The sequence below is a fragment of the Acanthopagrus latus genome, chromosome 2, assembly GCF_904848185.1.
Source record: "Acanthopagrus latus isolate v.2019 chromosome 2, fAcaLat1.1, whole genome shotgun sequence".
Classification (NCBI taxonomy): domain Eukaryota; kingdom Metazoa; phylum Chordata; class Actinopteri; order Spariformes; family Sparidae; genus Acanthopagrus; species Acanthopagrus latus.
Window position 1 is genome coordinate 5,842,441 of NC_051040.1, and position 20,547 is coordinate 5,862,987.

At 40.4% G+C, this 20,547-nt stretch overlaps 1 protein-coding gene across 3 annotated transcripts in view; it reads right to left on the reverse strand.

Annotated features, from left to right (window-relative positions):
• Positions 1-20,547, reverse strand: part of fndc3a (fibronectin type III domain containing 3A) — a 49,557-nt gene extending 29,010 nt beyond the window's left edge. Inside the window, exons 1-4 of one of the 3 annotated variants that reach the window (XM_037071903.1) lie at positions 20,411-20,547; positions 19,821-19,962; positions 16,933-17,076; positions 3,771-3,846 (exon numbers count right to left, since the gene is read on the reverse strand). In XM_037071903.1, the coding sequence (XP_036927798.1) occupies positions 3,771-3,846; positions 16,933-17,043 (187 nt within the window). In that variant the 5' untranslated portion in view covers positions 17,044-17,076; positions 19,821-19,962; positions 20,411-20,547. Of the gene's footprint in view, positions 1-3,770; positions 3,847-6,769; positions 7,250-16,932; positions 17,077-19,820; positions 20,234-20,410 lie in introns of those variants that run through there. The other 2 variants (XM_037071908.1, XM_037071912.1) reach the window with 2 other exon arrangements.

Genomic DNA, 20,547 nt, shown 5'->3' on the forward strand with positions numbered 1-20,547 from the left:
ACTGAATTCACAAATTGGAGTGGGGTGGAGCAAATCCTGAGAAATACGTGTAAACCAGATCATGCTGACACTGTAACGGCCGCGCTGTGCCTGTATGTACATATTGGGGTTAAAGGTGAAAGCATGCATATGCACAACAGACACTTAAGTCATCACTGATAGTCTGTTGTTGTGAACACACAACAAACCAAACCAACACACGACATGCGCATACATGCATTCATGCCCGCACGCACACACTCTTCTTCCTCCCTCCTTGCACTGCTAGCGGTGAGTCATCCCTCTATTCACGTCACCAAGAGATGAGTGCACCCAGTGACAGGCCAGTTAGTAGCAGTCACACTGATCTATGTGGCGCTTCTCAGCTCTTTGTTTCTCCTCTGATGGAGAGACTATGTATGCTCGCTCCCTATTAGGAAGGTTTACTCGGCTCGTAATGGGGGCCAGTGTGAGCTCAGTCAGGCAGGAGTAGGGAGAAGAGCCCCTGTGTGAGAAAGCTGTATGATGGCTTCTTCCTGGCCAGCATCATTTCATATCACAGCTTTAGTTCCTTTGTCATCGAAACCTGGACGCCTGAGGCCTATTGTCCTGTTGGTATTCATATACGTCAAAGGATACAGTCAAGAAACACCTGTGTCTTTTCAAGAGCAAGGTAGCACAGGTCCATACATTATGGATACATGATCTATATTGGGAATACATAAGGGGGAAATTTATATCAAGGTTATTCATCACTGTCCTGATAAATAGAGCTGATTATACAAAGCAAAACTGCTTTCAATGACTTACCAAATACAGTTAGAAGGAGGAGAAGGAGAAAAAAAGCATGCTATAGCTGGGTAGGGTCTTGTAGCGAAGAATTAAGGACCAAATACGCTGTTGCCAGTGCTAATCTTTTTTTTTTTTTTTTTTACAGAGTTCAGAGGAAGACAACATGATTGCAATTTGCAAAACATGCTCCACAATGGTTCCAGGAGGAGGGAAGAAGGCCACGAGTTTTTTTTAAACGAAAAGTTCATCCAAACCTGAAAGTAAAGGCGTGATCTAGTCACCTCCACGCTAATGGAAAGTCAGGTGAAATTTTGTGGTGCACAAAACATTTCTGGAGCTTCAGCTTGATTTGAAAATGTTATTTAAACACTCGATGCACGGTAGAGGTTGGGCATCCACTTCTGACAGGACGTGCATCACCATTTTTAGCTTAGCAACTACAGTGACAATTTTGGATTTAAAAAGGGTGTAAATAACTTATTTTCAAATGATTTCGGGACTGGGGGCTTCCGCAGACTTGGAATGTGCTGGCTGAGCTGTATGTAGACGTTTTATTTTTATTTTACAGTTGTTTATTTACATTTTACTACTTCAGTTGTTTAGGAGAATGCTGCAACACTGTCTTGCTGTGAAGTGCCAGAAATATTCTGTGGATATCAAACTTTACCTCATTTTCCATCGGCATAGGGGTGACTAGTTAATGACTGAACTTAAATTTATGGGTAAGCTTTTCCTTTGACACGATCCATCCATCTTTGCTTGCTACATCTTGGCATTTAGCCACCCTCTGGTGTACATAAACCTCAGATTATACGATACAAAAATGTGAAATAACGGGTTATCTCATCAGTATCAACAACGAGAAGCAGGTCATTACTGGCTAGTGGTAGCGACTGAAGAAAATCCATCCCTTCTAGACATGGGTTATTAAATTCATGCTAAAATGTCAACCAACTGCGAGCTATGGTCACCAAGGATAGAAAACATTATTCACTCGTTTATCATGCTGTCATTCTTTATGAAATCAAATTGAACATTTAGGAGAAAGAAAGAGTGGCCTCTTAGCTCACAGAAATGTCAATAAATGGAGGGATGTCCACAGAGTGAGCGATAAATAAAAGCAAATCATTTTCAGATCCATGTTTTCCCGGGCAACTTCATTTTGCAATAATCATTTGCAATTATGGCCCCACAGCTCTACCTCCTACAACTACTCCAGCTGTCTTCCGTTCACAATGTCAGCAACGTGTTGGAGCCAGACTTCATTGTTGCTGTCACAAAGCCAGCGCAATCACCAACAATTGAGGAAAAGGAAATGACTGCCATCAGGAAAAATAAGAATGTGTAAGACATCTTACTCAAAACACCGCCTATCTCCCCTAACTCCTCTTCCAACAAACTGTAATTATAATATGCCTATTTTACATTATGAACATCTATCTGTGCACGGTTCATTCCATCATCTGGCAAATTAAATAGGAAGAGTAGCTTGCCAAATGACATTCAGGTAGCAAAGCAGCTGAGTGGAAAAAAAATACTGGGTCTTTTGGACAGGAAAGTATAACGGTTCAGAAAAAAAGATTTCTGGGGTGACACATTCAGTTCTACAGGAAGTGTTTGAATAAAGAGCAACAATAAAAAAAAACAAAACAGATTGTTTATGTGCACACAACATCACAAAACTGAATTCAAGCCTGAAGGTTATGGTACAGCATTTTGTCAGTCTGTTTATTCCGATCTGTTATCTTCTACATGCATTTTCTATTATTTAACATGTTAGGACACATATTTTATTCAACTCGCTTTCGTCAATTTACTACGCTTGTTAAGTATGTCTAGTGTGAAGTAATGTGATCAAGCTCAGTCAGTGTCTCTTAAAACTGATGCACTTCCATGACACATTCTGTCAAGCTGTACATTTCTCTATACTGGCTAGAACCATAAGAAGCAATCATCCCACTGAGCAGTCTGAGAGCTGTGAGACACAACCGTAATCCTGTTATAATTTCTGTACAAATACGTCAACGCATCCTGGCTAACCCCCTCCCTCTTCCACTGCACAGGCTGTGAAAAGCTGAATGAATTCAGGTGCAGCAGCTTTTTGCTGGAAATAAAGAAGTTATGCAAAAATCCAGCTCTGCTAATCAGATTAGGCTTTCACCTAGAATAACAATCTTACACTTGGCATTAACTGCATGTACCTGGAGCATTCTTATGATTAGATGACAATTTTTTCGGTACCAATATTGGATTTCGAGAAAAAAAAAAAAGGTGCTTTTTTGGGGGGGGGAGTCAATTTCAGATGTTCTTCTGCATTTTATTAATCAACGAACACAAACGTACAGTGAAAATCTTTTCTCTAATGACAACTGCAGCCTGTATTTGTGTTCTCAACACAGAACGTTTTCTGACACAAGAGGAACAATTTATTGAACTGAACCTTATCATATGTATATATCATGATAAATGCCAATATTATGAAACTGTTGTTATTGTTTTTTTAGATATTCACTTCAACTATATTACCCAGTCGGAAATATTTTATGTATTTGCTGTAGTAATTCATCAAGACAAGTCTCTTAGCTTTCCAAAGATGTCAAGGCATAAGCAGAATAAGTTACCAGAATATGGTTAAATCATTTTAAATAAGCAATACATTTGCTGAAGCTTTTCAGCAGTCCTGTCAAGAGTGCAGCCAAGAAGGTTATTTGCCCTGAAACTGACACAGTGACGAAATGTTATTTGCTCTCACTGGAGCACTCTCTGCTGGAGCAGTAGTGCTCTGCCCAGTGAATATACTGTATCTCTTAAAGCATTTTGCAGGAAAGTCTTCGCAGGACTTCATATTTGGGAGGTACTGCTAGAACTTGATTTTACTCATCTTGCAACTATTATACGTATCATAAAATATTTTGTGATTAAAATATATTTCAACAATATGCATTCAAATTCAGAATGACTTTGAGAATATACATGAGATCAAAGAACGGTTGTCTTACCTGTGATACACTGAAACTGACCATCCTCTCGTTGAATAGTGAAGGCCTCACCTGGGTTTACCTGCACCAGGATTACCTGTGGAGAAACAAAACACAAAATTGTATTCTTCTAATTTCTTCTAAACAAACATCTAAATTAAATTTGAAGCATGAACAATTTAAAATGTCAGCACATGTTCAAGATCTACAAATTCAAGATCTCTTAAGATTTCTGCCACCTTTCCTCCACAGCTCCAGTGTGAACAAAAGCAGCAGCATTTGTGTGAAAAGCAGCAAACAGTCTTGACGGTCTGATGTGACATTGACTATATATTGTACTGAAAATCATCCTGTGTCTTCATTTAGAGCATTTCTGTGATGCTCCAATATGTAGGCGACATGTTCAGATGCAGATGCAAGCAACTAGGCGTGACAAGATTCTCACAATCCACGATTCTGCTCGATTTTCACATTCCAACTTTTTTTTCAGCACTGATGGCTATGCCAGTATCTGACAATCACATCTTGAAGCTATAAATAAACAGATTATGGTCTTAGGCCCCGACAACTGTAATTAACATTTTCAAATTCCTAATATTCCTAATAGGGATTCCAGAGTTCAATACAAAATACACACTCTTCAGGGATTTAACAAAAGAGAAAGATTCAGTTTTTTACTAAACTTCAGTTTCACAAAGCTGTCCTGAGTAAACACTTCTTCTCAAACAACTCAATTAAAGAACTCTTGCAATGTTATGAGTTCTGTTCTATTCAGTTCTTCCCCCACGAGCAAACACTCTTCCAAAACAAATCAATAAAGGATCTTTGAAAATGAAAATTCATCAAATCCAACAATGCCCGGGTTACCTCTAGTACCAGTCAGCAGTATCTGGAGGTATAACTGCAGGCTACCAGTAAGCTTGCGGCGTCGTCTTTTAAGTGTTTTTTGTTTCATATGGATGCAAGTAGGCGGGGATGGAGAGAAAAAAAATGATGATAATGATAATGATTGAGATTGAAAGCTCCTTTTGATCGATTTTCGCTTAACACTCCAAACCACGATGGCCCTCGAAGCAACCGAAATAGTGTTAGGGGCATAAGGCATCAATAAGACCCAAAACACACAAAGCTGTCTCCCGTGGGAGGAGTGCTACAGTCAGAGTGAAATACCTGCAGTAGACAAAAGAAATTAGACGGCTCAAATTTAACTTTCAATCGCACAAACCGTTACATGGACAACAGTCCATCAACATAGGAATTAGCTACAAAATCCACAGGAGAAATTAACTGAGAGCAAGACTGACAGACTGTGGGGGCTGAGGTGGTGACAAGCCTTTCTCCTGTCTTGACTGTGGCCCTAAATGCAGCTGAGGGGATAAACAATCGTTAACTGCAAAAAGGAACAGAATATTGTTTTATACAGGAGACTTAAGCATGAAGACTGGAAAGCTATGGCTGAGATTACTGCACTGCCACAGCTTTACAACTTAATCCATGACCAGGACACTTTATATGTGTGAAAGGGTCAGTTGAATGAAACACAAAGATTTCATCCTTCAAGTCCAAGGAATGTTTCTAAGAACTGCAGGTTACCATAAAAAATTTCTAAAAAATCCCAGATTCTTTCACAAGACACTTAATCATCAGCTCTTTCTGTAAATCAATGAGATGAAATGGTTGAACTTCTCACTTGAGCTTGATTATTTTCAAAGTCTGTGTTCAGCAATGTAAATTCACTTTTATGTTTTACAAGCAATTATTTACAAGGTTAAAAAATCAAACTATATATCAAACATACAGACAAGAGCAACATGTACATTTTAGGTACACTCAACGGATGTTGCATTCAGATAAAACAGATGATAAAAAAGAAGGCAAATTAACAGATCATTCTTTTGACTCATGTAGCAAAAAATAATTTGCCTCCTGGTCTAAAAATATTTAACATTTTTAAAATTTCAATCAAATTCCGATTCATGACCAAAGTGTTTTTTACCCGTTTTAAATTTTAAAAACATAACTGTCCTCTTCTTGAGTTCAGGCTTTACATGTATTTCATTGAGCTTTAGCCATCAGCCTAACAGATATGAACTGCTTTCATCGTAACTGATGGAAATATCAGGTACACACTGTGACCATACTCTGAGTCATGCTGCTTCTGTCTTTACAAAAGACTTCGGCATCAGAACTGAACAAAAAAGGGGAGAAAAAAAAAAGGTACATTTCAACTAAGAAAAACTTTTCAAACCATTTCTGACAATGTCACACTCTTTTCACTACAGTTGAAAGAAACTAAAATCACTAACAGAACAGACGGCATCAATCATATTTTCATTCACTTAATCAACAAGTCAGATTATGTTACTAAACCAAGATACCCTGAAACTTCTCCCTCCAAACCATCTCAAGCTCATCATTTTCTTAAACTTGTTCCAATAAACTCCCAAAGAAAAAAGAAAACAGGTTTTTGTTGCCCGGCAATGTGTGTGGGTGCTAGTTACCTCACTCTTGTGGAAGTCGCTGTCATAGAATCTACACTCCCCTGGAAGAGGGCTCTGGCTACGGTTCTGTTCAAGCACAGAAATCATCAGCACCTCCATCTCTGACACTGCTCCCATTCATGTGCTCAGCAGGGACGGGAAAGAGCCCTTTGACTGCCACACACAGAAGCTCATATGTTCATACACACCCACACAGGCAGCGTCAGCAGCAAGTGTAGATGTTGGTGGTGGTCGGGAGGAGGGGGGGGTGAGGGTGGGAGGTTGGGGAGGGGGGGATGCAGGGGCAAGGGAGGTCTAATTGAATCAAAGTCTAGGCACTTCGCAGTCGGGTGCATGTGTATGTTTGTTGTTCACCACGTTCTATGTGAAGCAAACATCTCTCCGAGCACAATCGCTCCCTTTTTCAGTTTAATCTCAACACTGGAAGTAACCTTTAAAATCAATAGGAGGCATTCACTGCATGTTTACAACACAGAAAGGAAGGACATTTTGCTTGCAAAGGATCTGACTGCTACTTACTGTTGCCCGCATTGCTTTTTCTCATTCAGGCGTCGCTATTCACGCAGTCACTGATGCTCCAGGGTCTAACAGACCCTCCACCACTTCACCCAGCCCTCATGAGAAATCACATGACCGGCGATGCTAACACATCTGGCTGTGCTGATCCTTTACACCCTCCACTTCCATCAGCTCCCGCACAAAATCCAGGAGGAAACTGGCGAGAGACGAGGAGTGCAGCGGGAGCGATGTAGGCGGATGGGGCTTAGTCTCTTCCGCTAGATGTAGCCTTCACAGAAAGTGTGGCGTGGATCTCATGTTTGCTTAGCCTAGTTCAGCCTCATCTGCTCCATAGCGGCACTCTCTGCAGCAGGCGGCTTGTTCACTCTTGCCTCTGGCTTCAGTGCAGCCTCCCTACCGTCAGTATCCACAGCAACCCCTTCAACAAATAAGCCACAGCAATGTCCGTGCCAAACCTTCAGAGAAGGGATTGAAACCTTATCAGCAGTGGCCACTCTCCAGGAAAGGAAGGCGGATGAACCCAAGAAAACAGGACCAAAAATATGAGGAGGACTGGATGATGCCTCAGTTTGCTTTTCAGTTTCCTTCTTGCCTCTTGTCACTGACTGTCTGCCAGCTCAGTTAACGCCTGCTCTGCTCCTTAATATGGTTAATTTCAATAGCATTCCATCAGGGTGTGATCATAGCACAGCTGAGCCGGCAAAGGTATAAGGGTTCCATAGCGTGGGGAGTCCTTTGTTCTGCCTTTTTTCACAACAACAACAATGGCGTGAGGGAGCTGAGCGACCCACGCAGCTTCTGAGGCTGACATATACGACTACGCTACAGTCACTTCTCCCTCCCTCCCTCCCTCACTCCCTTCTCTCCCTCCCCCTCATACGCTCTATGGCTCTCTCTCCCATTCACAGAGCGACATGCCATACACCCTCTCTTAATACTCCGATCGATGTGAGAGGAGATGAGGTGGTGGGAGTTCAATTGCAGAGCTCCAGCGCCGGCGACAATTGTACCCTCGAGTTCTCTACTGTCTTCAAAGATCACAAAGCAGCCCACTGACAGTCAAAACAGAGACACTATTTGTACAGCGACACAATAAACAGAGCTTGCAAGTATTCACACGGCTTCTGTAACATCTGTCCTCATTCATTCTAAATGGATCGTTCCTTAAAGCGACAGTGCTGATCACTTGATCAGCATGTGCCAAGTTAACAGATACTCTGCGTCACTGATACTGCTGTGTGAGAACTGCACCTATGGTACGTCCTCCACAAAATTAAATCCTACGTTTTTTTTTTTCCTCCCTGTTTTTTTTTCCTTTTACTCTCGTGAAATGAGAAAAGCTGGATTTAAGGAATTAGATAAATAAAGCCTCTAGCAGCAATGATCAGGGTCCAAGTACAAAAGGCTTATGAAGTAAGATGACTTGAGGGAAATATAAAGTGAAAATTAATTTCGGAAGAGGAAGAATGGTAAGAGGAAAAAAAAGGAAACACCTTACACAGGATGCACACATTAATAAAGGGTTTCAGTTGAGCAGATCAATCCTCTGTTATAGGGAATTGTTTTAGAATCAAAGAGTTATGGACCATATTACTAAGTGAAATCATGATATTGCCCCATTTAAATTGATTTAAGTTTTTTATTCTAGAATGAAATACACGTTGCTATAGACCAAACATGTGATTCTGAAACATTTTGCTTTTCTGTCTGGCTGTCTTCGCTGGCAAGAAAGCCACAGCAAATCCTTGGTGAATCGACTCCCGAGATTCTAACTGCGCTCAGCAACTACATACAATTAAAATAAATCTGTGCCACTAAAACAAACAACCTGATGCAGAAAGCACCTGCTTTGTTCCTTGCTGCCCTTGCCTGAGTATTCACTGCAAAAATGGAGGGTGATGCTGTAGAGGAACATGTGTATGAAGACATGGAAATTGTAAGGTCTTGGCTAAATTATTATTAGGATTTTTGTCTTTCAAGTTACAATGTTTTTTTTTTACATTTATTATGTGATGTGAATAGTGTTTTGGGTTTATAATATGGGCAGGCTACTAAGATTTTTTCAAGCATTTCCATTAATTTCTGCATAGACTGTTAGTCGCTAACTAACTTTGGATTTGGTGTCTTGAGCCCCTTTTAAAAAGCCTGTTCAAGGAGTAACCATTGTTTCTTTATTGCTGTTACTGTTCACGTGCTATGTTTGTGACCCAGCTAACTCAAGAAGTACAGCAACTAAACATGGCTGGGAATCAGGGGTGCCATGTCAAAACAACTGCAGAATGGCTTCATTTGGAAGTGGATAGACTCAGAAACAGTGCTAGGATACTGCAAAGGTTACTTTTCTCACAGATGACTAAACACTGCAATGTGCATTGTGGTCACATTCACAATGGGGGAACATCTTTTTTGTATCAATAGAATACATCATAACTTCAAGCGATACATCTTGTTCCCACGACCGTAAAGATTTGCGTCAATGTACGTAAGGCTGTGTAAAGAGACTGCATATCAATTAGCACACACTGTCACACAGGTGGTCACTGCTGTGTTTTATTACCCCGGAGAATGGGCCGGCTCTGTGTGTTCATGGCTGTTAACTCTGACGTTTCTCTGCCGTTGGTGACTCAGAGTTCAGGTTTCTCACTATTTGTTCCTCTTAATTGTTTACTGTGTGTTGATGTGACATAGCAGCTGGGTGGACAGGAAACGGGAGCCAAATGACACAGGGAAAATCCTGCCAGTGTCGGAACTAGCCAGGAACTAACGCAGTCTCCCTGCAGCTGATGGCATACGCTTACGTGTGCAATGATAATTCAAGGCAATTTGATGATCCTCCACCCTCCAGGGTCCCCTGGAAACGTTGCATGACGAGATAGCGGGATAGAAACAGACGGGGGCTTCAGCATTACCACTTCTTTCCAAGAAGTGGTAATGCTGTAGCCTGTCCTTGTAAATCTTAGTTATCTTCTATTGTCTTTATCAGGGGAAACGCAAAACGTTATCAAAACACAAAGTCAACTGTATACATACATACATAATCTCAAACCTCAGTCGCACAGTAATTTCCACCAGCTTTCTATTCACTATGTTAATTAGCTTCCACGTTCCCACTCAATGTTTCAGAACATTTCCATAAACTCAACAGTCACAAACCACCTTTGACTGATGATGACTAAAAGTTTGGCCTTAATGAATGTTACTGTGTTTAAAAGGGGGCAATATAATGTCGATGATAATGATGACATCTTTTACAGGTACATAAATGAATAATACCAAGAACAAAACACAAATTTCTGGCCAAATGTGTCCATTTTTATCTGCAAACTATTCAACCACTGACATCAGGGTCTAGATGAGCACCTAATTATACATTCGGCTGTAGGCAGACCAAATCAGGCGTTTCAGCATTTAGTGCAGGGTTGTGCCGTGGTGTGGGAATGTCATTACATGGCCCATTTGTGTGAACACATCCACTGCAGTTAAAAGGCTTAGTACGCTAAGTAATGATTATTTTGCATGTTTCTGAGGTTTGCAACTAATGGCACCATTTTGCTGCTGCTTATTTAAATCTTGTGAGTCCTCGTTTGTCTGGGGGAGAAATTATTATTCCAGGAAAATCAGTGGTTCTTCTCCTAGATCCTACTGCCAGAGCAGTTTAATACTGGACCAATTATTACTTACAGTATTTTTGTTGTTGTGGCAAATTAACATACAGTATATAATAGGATTATCATCAATACTGCTGACCAGCTGCTCTGATCGCCGGCTTATGTGATTGGCCACCGCAATAGACGTTGGGTTGCATTTCTCTAAAAGTTGATTCTGTTGTAGCCTGAACACACTGCCCCCACTCGAATGAATGGTAGGACTGGAGTTTTTTTCCCCTCCAATGCCTGATTTGGTCAGAATACATTCTTAGTTTGGTACACCTGGACTTCATCATGTCTCCATTTCTTTCAAAATTTGTAGAAAAAACCTTTAAATTGACTTTAAACGTGATTTATTGTAGAGTAAATGAAGGACTGAAGCCATTCCAGTATTGATCCAGGTGCATGGTAAGGATCAGTGTTCTGCTAAATGTCAAATCAACACGCAAATAAATAAAGGATGTTACATGATGAAGAGGATTTCACTCATGAACTGACTCTGGTCTTTGTTCAAACAAAGATTTCACAACCTGGTGCTGCTTCACCGTGGAGCTGGTGTTAGACAGGTAAAAGGCTGTGGCAGTCCTGATATAGAAATCTCTGCTACAGCTCAACTATTCATTTTTGTTCAGTCAGACCACATTATCTTTTGGCTCATGCCCTCTGAAAATTTCAGATGAATTTCTGCAAACTCCAGGCATGCTGTCATGTGCTTTTTTCCCTCCTCAGGAGCGTCTTCCATCTGGCTCCTCTACCACGCAGGCCAGACTTGTGAAAGGCTCTACTGAGTGTAGTCCTTCCAGAGGAATCTCATCATAGCATGGGCACTTTGTACTTCTATCAGAAGACTTTGTCCTTGGGTTCCAGGTAAGCTTCCTCACAAAAGGTCCTTCTTGGTTGGTCAGTCTAATGTCCACTGATCTCTGTTTTCTGCTAGGTTGGTCAACCTTTGTTTGGCCAACATGTTAGCAGTAAAATACATACATGGAAATTTAGATTTCATTTTTTTTTTAATTATTCATTAATGTGATATTTCTACTTTAAAATACCAGTTTATTAATTTAGCTCCTTTGTATAATTATCCATACAATTATTACATTTAATGGCATTTTAAGATACAAAAACATTTTGCTAATTTTATTTATTATGTAAGGGAACTTGTGCTAATACAGCAAGTGAAATACTGACATTCAATATATTGTACCAGAGTTTTCAGCGCATTAAAACTGCAATGATTAGTCGCCTCAACAATTAGTCAACTGAAAGAAAAACTGTCAACTATTTTGATATTATTTAATCATTTCAGTCATTTCTCGAGCAAAAAGGTCCAATATATTCTGGTAAAATATAAGGAATGTTGATTTTGTTTGTCATTTGTGATAGTTAGTGAAGAGGGGAGAGGAAGAAATTTGAAGATATGACTTTGGGCTCTGTGATGAGCATTTTTAAAATTTGTTTGATGTTTTATAGACTAAATTATTGCTTGTATAAACAATAAGCAGATCATGGAGAATGAAAATATTTGTTAGTTGCAGTCCTAAAGTGCGTATCTTGATCAACTGCAGTACTTGATTGATTTACTTTATCTGTGTTGGTTCTGAAAGTTGGTGCAGTAATAACGTTATAGTTTGTCTCACTGTTTTAGAAGAAAAGTGCTCTAAATACTGCTGAGTCACGCACTGTCCACCTCCTCACAATAGTTGACAAATAGTGGGCTCACCCCATCTTCACAGATGATTCAGTGGCTGACCAGGAGATGAGCAGAGTGGGTTGCATTTTTTGTCACAACATCTCAGGCCCTCTGGCAGCCTGTTAGGGGCACATTTCCAAGGCTCTGTCTCCTGTGTCTGGCTATAGCATACAAGGCCGGCACCGAAGACGGCTGAGTCGGGAGTGAGGTCTCACTATCCCACAGTAACATAAGCCCACGCATGGCACATAGCCACAAGCAGACCACACACTCATGTCTGTGTGCTCCCTATTCAACTGGTGTAGTTACTACTCAATGCTGAGTGTTCTCTCACACAACTACAGTAACAACAGTGTTTTTTTTGACTATTAAAATCTCAACCCATGTCACAGAAGGCCGCATTATCGACTCATTGTACAAATGTTATTTAATTGCACTTGTAGTATTGATATGTTAATGTAGGTACATGGTGCTCATGTTTGATGGCCTCAACTTTAACGTTGTCTTTACATACATCTCGTTTACATGAGAAAGTTACCAACATTTTAGCAAAGATGATGCAAGAATAACTAGCAGGGTTTTCTTCATGTGGTGTTCATTCACATTTTATTTCCTTAGGGCCACAACTTATGGTTGTTTATACTGTTGATTAATCCCACTGACACATTTCTGGATTGATCGATAACTTGTTTGGTCTGCAAAATGTCAGAAAATGGTTTAAAAATATTTATCAGTGTTTTCCACAGCCCACGGAGATGTCATACATCTAGTTTACTGTCACAGCAACAATAGAAACCAGTACTTTCACATTTAAGAGGCTGGAATCACTTGATATTTATTTCAGTTTTTTTCCCAAACCAATTAATTGATTATTGAAATAACTGGCAAATAACGTGCAAGTCCACAACTACTCAATTAACCAGTGCAGATCTTATTTATGGCTTGGGTCGAGTGGGTTTATTTTTAATCTTTTTTAATGTATTGAGGATAATTTAATAGGTCTGCATTTCCTTAAAGAGTGCAATATTCCTCATAAGTAACAATCACATCAAGAAGTTACACAAGGGATTGAGAAAAAAACTGCTGCCAAATCATTACCCAAACAGGCCATAAAAAAAAAATCTCAAAAGGTGATTTTATCATTTACAGTGTGTTGGGTTACAATCACAGACCTGAAAACCATCAATAGAAAAAAACACAAGCAGGGAGAACACAAAAACACTAAATGGCAGCGCCAATGAAAAGAGTAATGAACAAAATGGAAGAAAATATACCAAACCATCGGCACAGACAACAGCTAAGTACATAAGCCATTAGCGGGGCTTAAACATTGACAGAAACAGACTGATTCATCCGTTACCAATTTAGCTACAAACCAAAAGGCAAGAGCAGGAAAAACTTGTGGGGGGGGGCTTAAATGGATGGAAGAAGTGAATCATACTGTAGCCAAAGTCATCTCTAAAAAGGAATCATCTCAGGTAATGACCCCAAGACAACAACTTCCTCTCTGACTCACAGTAATTGGCCCAACAGAGCGTTAATACCAAGCCAAGACCGGGATAAAGAAACCAAGAAGAAAGAATGAGGTGTCCTTGCAGCTTCTCCAACTAAAGGTCAGAAATGGAGGGGTCAGCCATCGCTGTGAATCCTCTTCACTGTCACCGCAGTCCTGCCTCGCTCTGTCAGGGCCCAGACCCCTCCAGTGGTTCCTGCTCCTCACTCTGCAGCTGTCATGATATTTACACACCTCCTCAGACACACAACACACATAAGCTACATCTGATTCACAGCAGCACTCAAACAACAATCCTCGATAAAGCCCCACATCGAATAATGTGAGATGGCTCTTTTTTTTTTTTGCATCAGGATCAGGAGAGCTGCTGCAATGATTAGGCATTGGTTTAGTCAGCTTTTTTAAAGATTAAGGATTTGCTGCTATTCTTTGTCACTTGTGACAGTAAATGAGGAGTCTTTGGGTGTGGGACTGTGTTGGTTGGAAAAACAGCAATTTGAAGATGTCACTTTGAGCTCTGAGAAATTTGATGAGCCTTTTTTCTTCCCCAGTTCTTTAAGTTTTTTTTTTTTTACAGACTAAATGATCGATCGATTAATCATGAAATAATTGGCAGATTAATTGATGATGAAAGAAACAAGATATGACTACTGCAATTCAGTACCAGAAATAATCCAATACAGATATTAAAACACCCAGTTAGGACAAATTATAATCATTTCTGTGCTCCTGAGCCTCAAGTACTTGTGCGCATGACCCACCACTCGTCTGCTAAAAAAATTAAACAATCCCACGCAGATGAAAACAACAGTGTGCGCAGTATACAACGACCAGCCAGCTGTGGGTACAAAGTTTCACAGCTCTCTGGATTCTCTGGAAAGCAGTGAGGCGTTTTGCGACAACACGAAAGAACGCAGAACATGCAACAACCATAAAATAGCTGTATACAAATCATACTCCATAAACCTTTGTGCTCTACTCTCCATTATACTGCCTTGAATATCAATTAAAAACAGCCAAGTCACATGAGGCAGGCTAACCATACTGGCATTAATAACTGCCCAGTCACACCCAGTTTCTCGCAGTCAAAAAGGCAATAACTGAAGTAATAAGCCATTTTATTTGCAAGGACATGCCCTCATATAGCATTGTTGAAAATGATGGCTAAAGATGGATGGCTCTGACCCTGAAACCACTGTGCAAAATATCCACTTCTGGAAGCATTTCAGAGAAAATACATACGTAATGAGCACTGCCTTGTCTTTCACCGCCTATTGTTTTTCATTACATTCATTTTGGCCATAGGTCCTTGATAATTGAAATATTCTTTGCTATTCATTAATACCGTTTGTCCATTCAAAGCTTTAATAAATAATAAACATAAAATCAAATCATATCAAGTCTTCGCTCAATAGCAAAATGCTTCTGTATCAATTTGATGACCATGTATCCGAGTACTGATGTTTCTGAGACGGATACATGAACACGTCTAATGCAAAAGAAAGTCATTACGCTGTGTATCAAAAAACACAGTAACTGCTCTGTGTTATCTGATACTTGTTATTCCTCCTCATAGGAACCCATTTCAGTACATTTCAGCGATCATGAACATGCAGTGTCTCAAATTGGTGTGAGCAGCAGGGCGGTAATGATGTAAGCCACGAAGGAACAGCCGCATTTTACTCCTCTAGCTCTCATAAAACACTGCAAACACTGACAGGGGACATGTACAGGTAATCAGGTAACCTTTGTGGGAGGTGGTAAGGTAACTGAATTCCATGAGAACAGCACCCTCGCAGCCCGACACAAGCAGCAAAATTTGATCTCGACGTGAACAAAGCCTGATTCAGGTGAGGGTTTTTCCACTGTGGAAAATGACAAGATGGCTGGAAAGGCATGTCTATAGGCCAGTGCTAATATTAGTAGGTCTTATCTAGACAGACTGCATAAGACTGAGGAAATGACGGAAAAGATATCACTTTGGGTTCCATGCAGTCCCCCAAGAAGTCATGGAAACTTAAGCAAATCGAACTGATGACCATCAAAATGACAGGGAATTCACCCGGGCTTGTCAGGGTCACTCAATCTCACTCTCATACTGACAAGTGATGGTGAGGGGAGGGGGTTTATCCCCTCGTCCTGTAACATACAGCAAAGGCTGCTGTCAAAACCGAGAGAGATGTGGTTCACAAATAAGCACCTGTTGCCTGTGAAATACATTCAGTGTACAGCTGAAGAGAGGACAGCAAATCCGTTAGGGCTGTTTCAATACTTATCGGAGTAAGAAACACAACTGCAGATTTTGTTTACCAACTGAAAAAAGCAACGAAACACATCAGGTTTCACAAGAGGCAGATAGTGGATGCTGCTGTCTGTGTAATTTTTATCAGGAAACAGTTATGACACTTGTATGTACTGAAAATACAGCTGCTGTGGTAAGTTAAGTCAAGAGGTATACACTGGATAAATTAATGAATATAAAATTAAACCAATTCAAACCGGGACATCTCATTTATCCATAATCCGTCATTCAAACAATTGTTATTATTGCACAACACTCACAGTCCTGGCTCTGGCCTCTGTTAGACTACATACCAGGCCGACATATCAAACCACACACTGTCACTGCCTCTGTGTTACTACATAAAGGGGACTCCTTCTTTAACATTGCTGGACTCAATATGGAAAGTTTAAAAATAAATCATCAAAATCCATACAGCAGAACCAGCGATTTTGCCCATTTTATTCCACACTTTGTTCTTTCTTTTCAAAGCCTGTGCCTGTATTACCCACAATGCAACAAAACCAATGAGTGACATTACTGCGGGCAATTTATCAGATTACATGCAGCTTGCCACAAAAGGCTTTATGCTATTTTTTCCACACATGCAGCAGCACTTCACAAGAGCTGTAAACACACTTGAACAACTGTGGAATATTAAAGTGCTAAAATATCTTAAATTTCACAAAGTCCAAGAATGGAGTGCTACTTAAGGCATAAATATTCTCTTTTTGCAAAACAGTCCAGAGTTATCATATTATTATTTCTGACGAGCACAAAACAACTAACATATGCTGGTAGTATGACTTTGTTCTCCTCATCTGGCTCAGCTGCACTGAACAGACAACGGCTCAACAACTGAAGAGTGAAAGCCAACAACAGACAAAACAAGCCAGAGGCACTCTTTCTGACAAATCCCTTCAACTGTAATTGCAGGGCAGACTGCTAAAAGTCAATTTGGGCATAACAGACTTGATGCAGCAAGTGTGACTAATAGCACAGAGACATGAGGGCAGAGGGGTCCAAGTGTACCTGCTGGGGGCCCTCCCCGTTGACCATGGCTGGGGGTGGCGGTGAGGCCAGGATTGGGAGTTCAGAGCTGAGAAGCTGGCCGGACTCCAGAGGTGGGGTGTGGTCTGCCATGTCTCCCTCATTCACACCACTGAAGAGGTACTCCTGCAACAAAGACACAGCAATCAATGGAAATGTACAAAGTACAGTATACAACGAAGATTTGTGGTATCATTGTCCTAAGTCTTCCAACCAGCCATTAGACCTGTGCTGAAAACCACATTCACAAAGAATCTCCACAGGATGCAGCTTCGCTCTACCCTCTCCTAGTACTTAGTGCGAGCACATCATCACCCTAAATTAAATTAGTTTTTTAAAATGAAGTAAACAATGATAAAGTATAGAGTAGAATACAATAGCCTCATATTGACCACTGTGAAATATCTTTATCAGTTTCTACAGATGTTGGAAATATTTTTTTGTCCATAAAATAATACTACAGGATAAGATCATGGCAATTAGACAAATCTGCTGTCCTTTACAACGGTGTCATTTTCTTTCCATTTTATGATGACACTGAGGTCTATATTTGGCTATTTAAAATGTTACACGACATCAGGGGTGAGTCAAAAACCACTAAATGCACTAACTATTTCCAGTAAAAGACATAGTGACAAGCTGAATGGCACTGAGTGGAAATTTGACACACATCATAATTAATTTTTCAAACACATTCATCATTTTCCGCTGCCAATCATGTGCTGGCAGCGTACTCTAGCACAGCAGCTCAGTCGGTGACTCTGAAAGATATTTTCTGATGGTATCAGTGAGTGGCCAGGTTAGACCAGCTGTCTCATCCAAACCAAACAGGCATGACCAGAGATGGTTGATCAGATGCATGTTCTTACACTGGATATATAAAAAAGCCTTTGGAAACTCCCATTTGTGCCGCTGAGAGTTTATGCTGTCCATTGTAGAGCTGCGATTGCAATTAGTTGATAAATCAAAATAAATCCATTGTTTTAGTCATTTTTCATACAATGATTATGAGGGTGGGGCACATGAGAAGAGAATAGGAATTAAGTAACTGTTGTCTTGAAAAAATGTTAACCCCTTTATTTGAAAAATTAGGTTTCTTAGGGCACATGACAAGTTCAAGTAGCCACTGATGTTCCTTTTAAGGACAGTACAATGAAGTACAACTGAAAAGTCAAATTACACCACTGAGGACTGACTACATGTTAAAAAAAAACAACAACTGTAAAATATCACATGGCTGACAAAAATTCTGCCAAAAACAACAGAACACCATGAGAGAAATGTAACATGTGTCCTTGAACCTAATTACAATCCGGCGCATGCGCCCCTAAAGCTAACAGTGATCTGGCTTATCTGTTAGCTTTAGCCCCTCCCTTCCTTAAGCTTAAACAACAAAGTCAGTTTACAGAGTGATGGTCAATGAACTGGATTTGAGGGAACTACAGCTACAGTGGAGGACCGGCATGAGATTAGCCTAGAGTCACAAGCAGGGTTTAGATGATGGCCGGCTCCTTCATTAGGCCTCCAAGTCAATCACTGCTATTTTTTTTTTTTTTTTTCAAATAATCCCATCACATATTACTCTGTAACACAAAACATTTTCAGTAAATCCTTGATCAAAATTAAAAGTATTTCCCAACAGCTACCTGGGGGTCAGTAAGAGGAGGACAAAGGAGAGATCCCTGATCACAGGCCTTCTCTTCTTTGCATCTGACCACGTTTCACACACTTGATGAATCCCCAAGTGATGTCTCATACAGGAAATCACGATTTAAGAGTTAAGTAGTCATTTTCCATGTCATTTGATGAGGGCAAATATGTCATTGTAATTCAATTTGGTATATATGGAGTTTCCTGTGGAGGCTGCATGCTAAAATATTAGCTGAACACATTGTGTTGATACTTCCCCCTCTTTATTTCTAGCCTTCTTTAAGAAAAGAGGTCTTGTATCAGCCTCTTTTTTTTATATATGTATAAAATACTACACCAGCTGACCCTGTAGCAGCGCAATAAACATCTCATATGTTGAAACAGTGGTAACATCTGCTGTTGCCCTGACTGTACTTCATATTTGACTGTGGCTAGTCGAGCAGTCGACAAGGAAACAACAGCTGTTTCTCAGTTACAGTTTTGGTGAGAAGGGGGAAAACACCCTGGATGGCGAGAATAACATGATGTTCTGTCAAGCAAATACTTCTGCTTATTCTTCATTGTTAAAACATCAGACAAAAGGCATCTAAAGTCACAACAATGATGAGGAAGCAATAAGGCCTCGCTTGTAAAAGTGACTTGGAACATTTTGGTCGCTTGTTTACTCGCAAATGACGACTGCAACGTAACCTTATACATTTATTAGGTTTTTAACACAATCTGCTAATTAAGATGAAGCACCAGCAGAAATATTTCCAGGGCCTGTGGCAGTCAGCTTCACTCGGTGTAACAGCTGGTCATCCATTTAGTGCATACACTGCCTTCACCTTACCGCCACCCAACTAGCTAACCTTATTTCTGCCTTTAACACTACCTAATATTATTTAACATGTAACATTATAAATACCAAAACATTTAAAAATACCAGAGCCAGTGTTATGAGGCCATATTCCGTATTCCCCATGTTACCTAAGCTAGCTTCCCTGCAGCTAAGACAATTGTTTACTCTGGCTACAGGTGTGTGTGTGTGTGTGTGTGTGTGTGCGCGCGTGTGTGTCTGTGCTTGGCGTTGTCATAGATATTCGTCATCCTACTGCAATATAACTTCTTATAACCTTTAATTTCAAGTGCTCCGAAGAGACAAAGTTAACATAAGGTAACGTTAGACTTGTCAGCAACACGAGTGAGTTATTATCAATAGCGCAGCTTACGATACTCACTCAGTCAGTCAGTCGACACAGCAGCAGCAGTCTTGGTGCACAGTGATGATTCTTCTTATGCAGCTCTTCCCGAAATGTTTAACGTCAGCAAGCTCCGACGACCAGCTACTTTCTGCAGCACCTGAGACGGCTAACTTGCTAGCTACCAAGATAAACACAAGACACAGCAAAATGTGACATGCTAGCGTCAGCTACCTAATGCTACCTAGCTAATAGTTAGCAAGATGAAGATGTGCTTTGCTCGTTATAAGAACGACGATCGCTCGTTGCTGACTACACCTAAAACAAGCCGAAGTTTAGGGAGCGACAGTGACGATGCCAAGTATCGATAATGTTAGCCTAACTGCCAATTTTATCGAGATAACTTTCCATCCAACCCTGCTCCTTGCATAAAAGTCAGGAATTTCGCCATCGCTTACAGGGCTCTGTGCGCAATGCGCATGCGTGTTCTAGCAAATCATGACGAATCCCAAATTCCAAGATAGCTTAGTGAGACATTTAAAATACTGTCACATTGTTTGAATTTTGGGAGTATCACTGACGTGGCCCACATCGAGCGCAGTTACACTGAATTTTATGTGTCTACCTACAGTTTCATTATTTTAAGGAAGACCTTAAGGTTGACGTGTCTGTGATCGGTTTGTCGCTCCAGTCAGTTGCAGATAATCGTGTGTTTGTGATGAAACGAGCATTCAGCGGTTGTTTCACGTGTCTGAGACTTTGACAG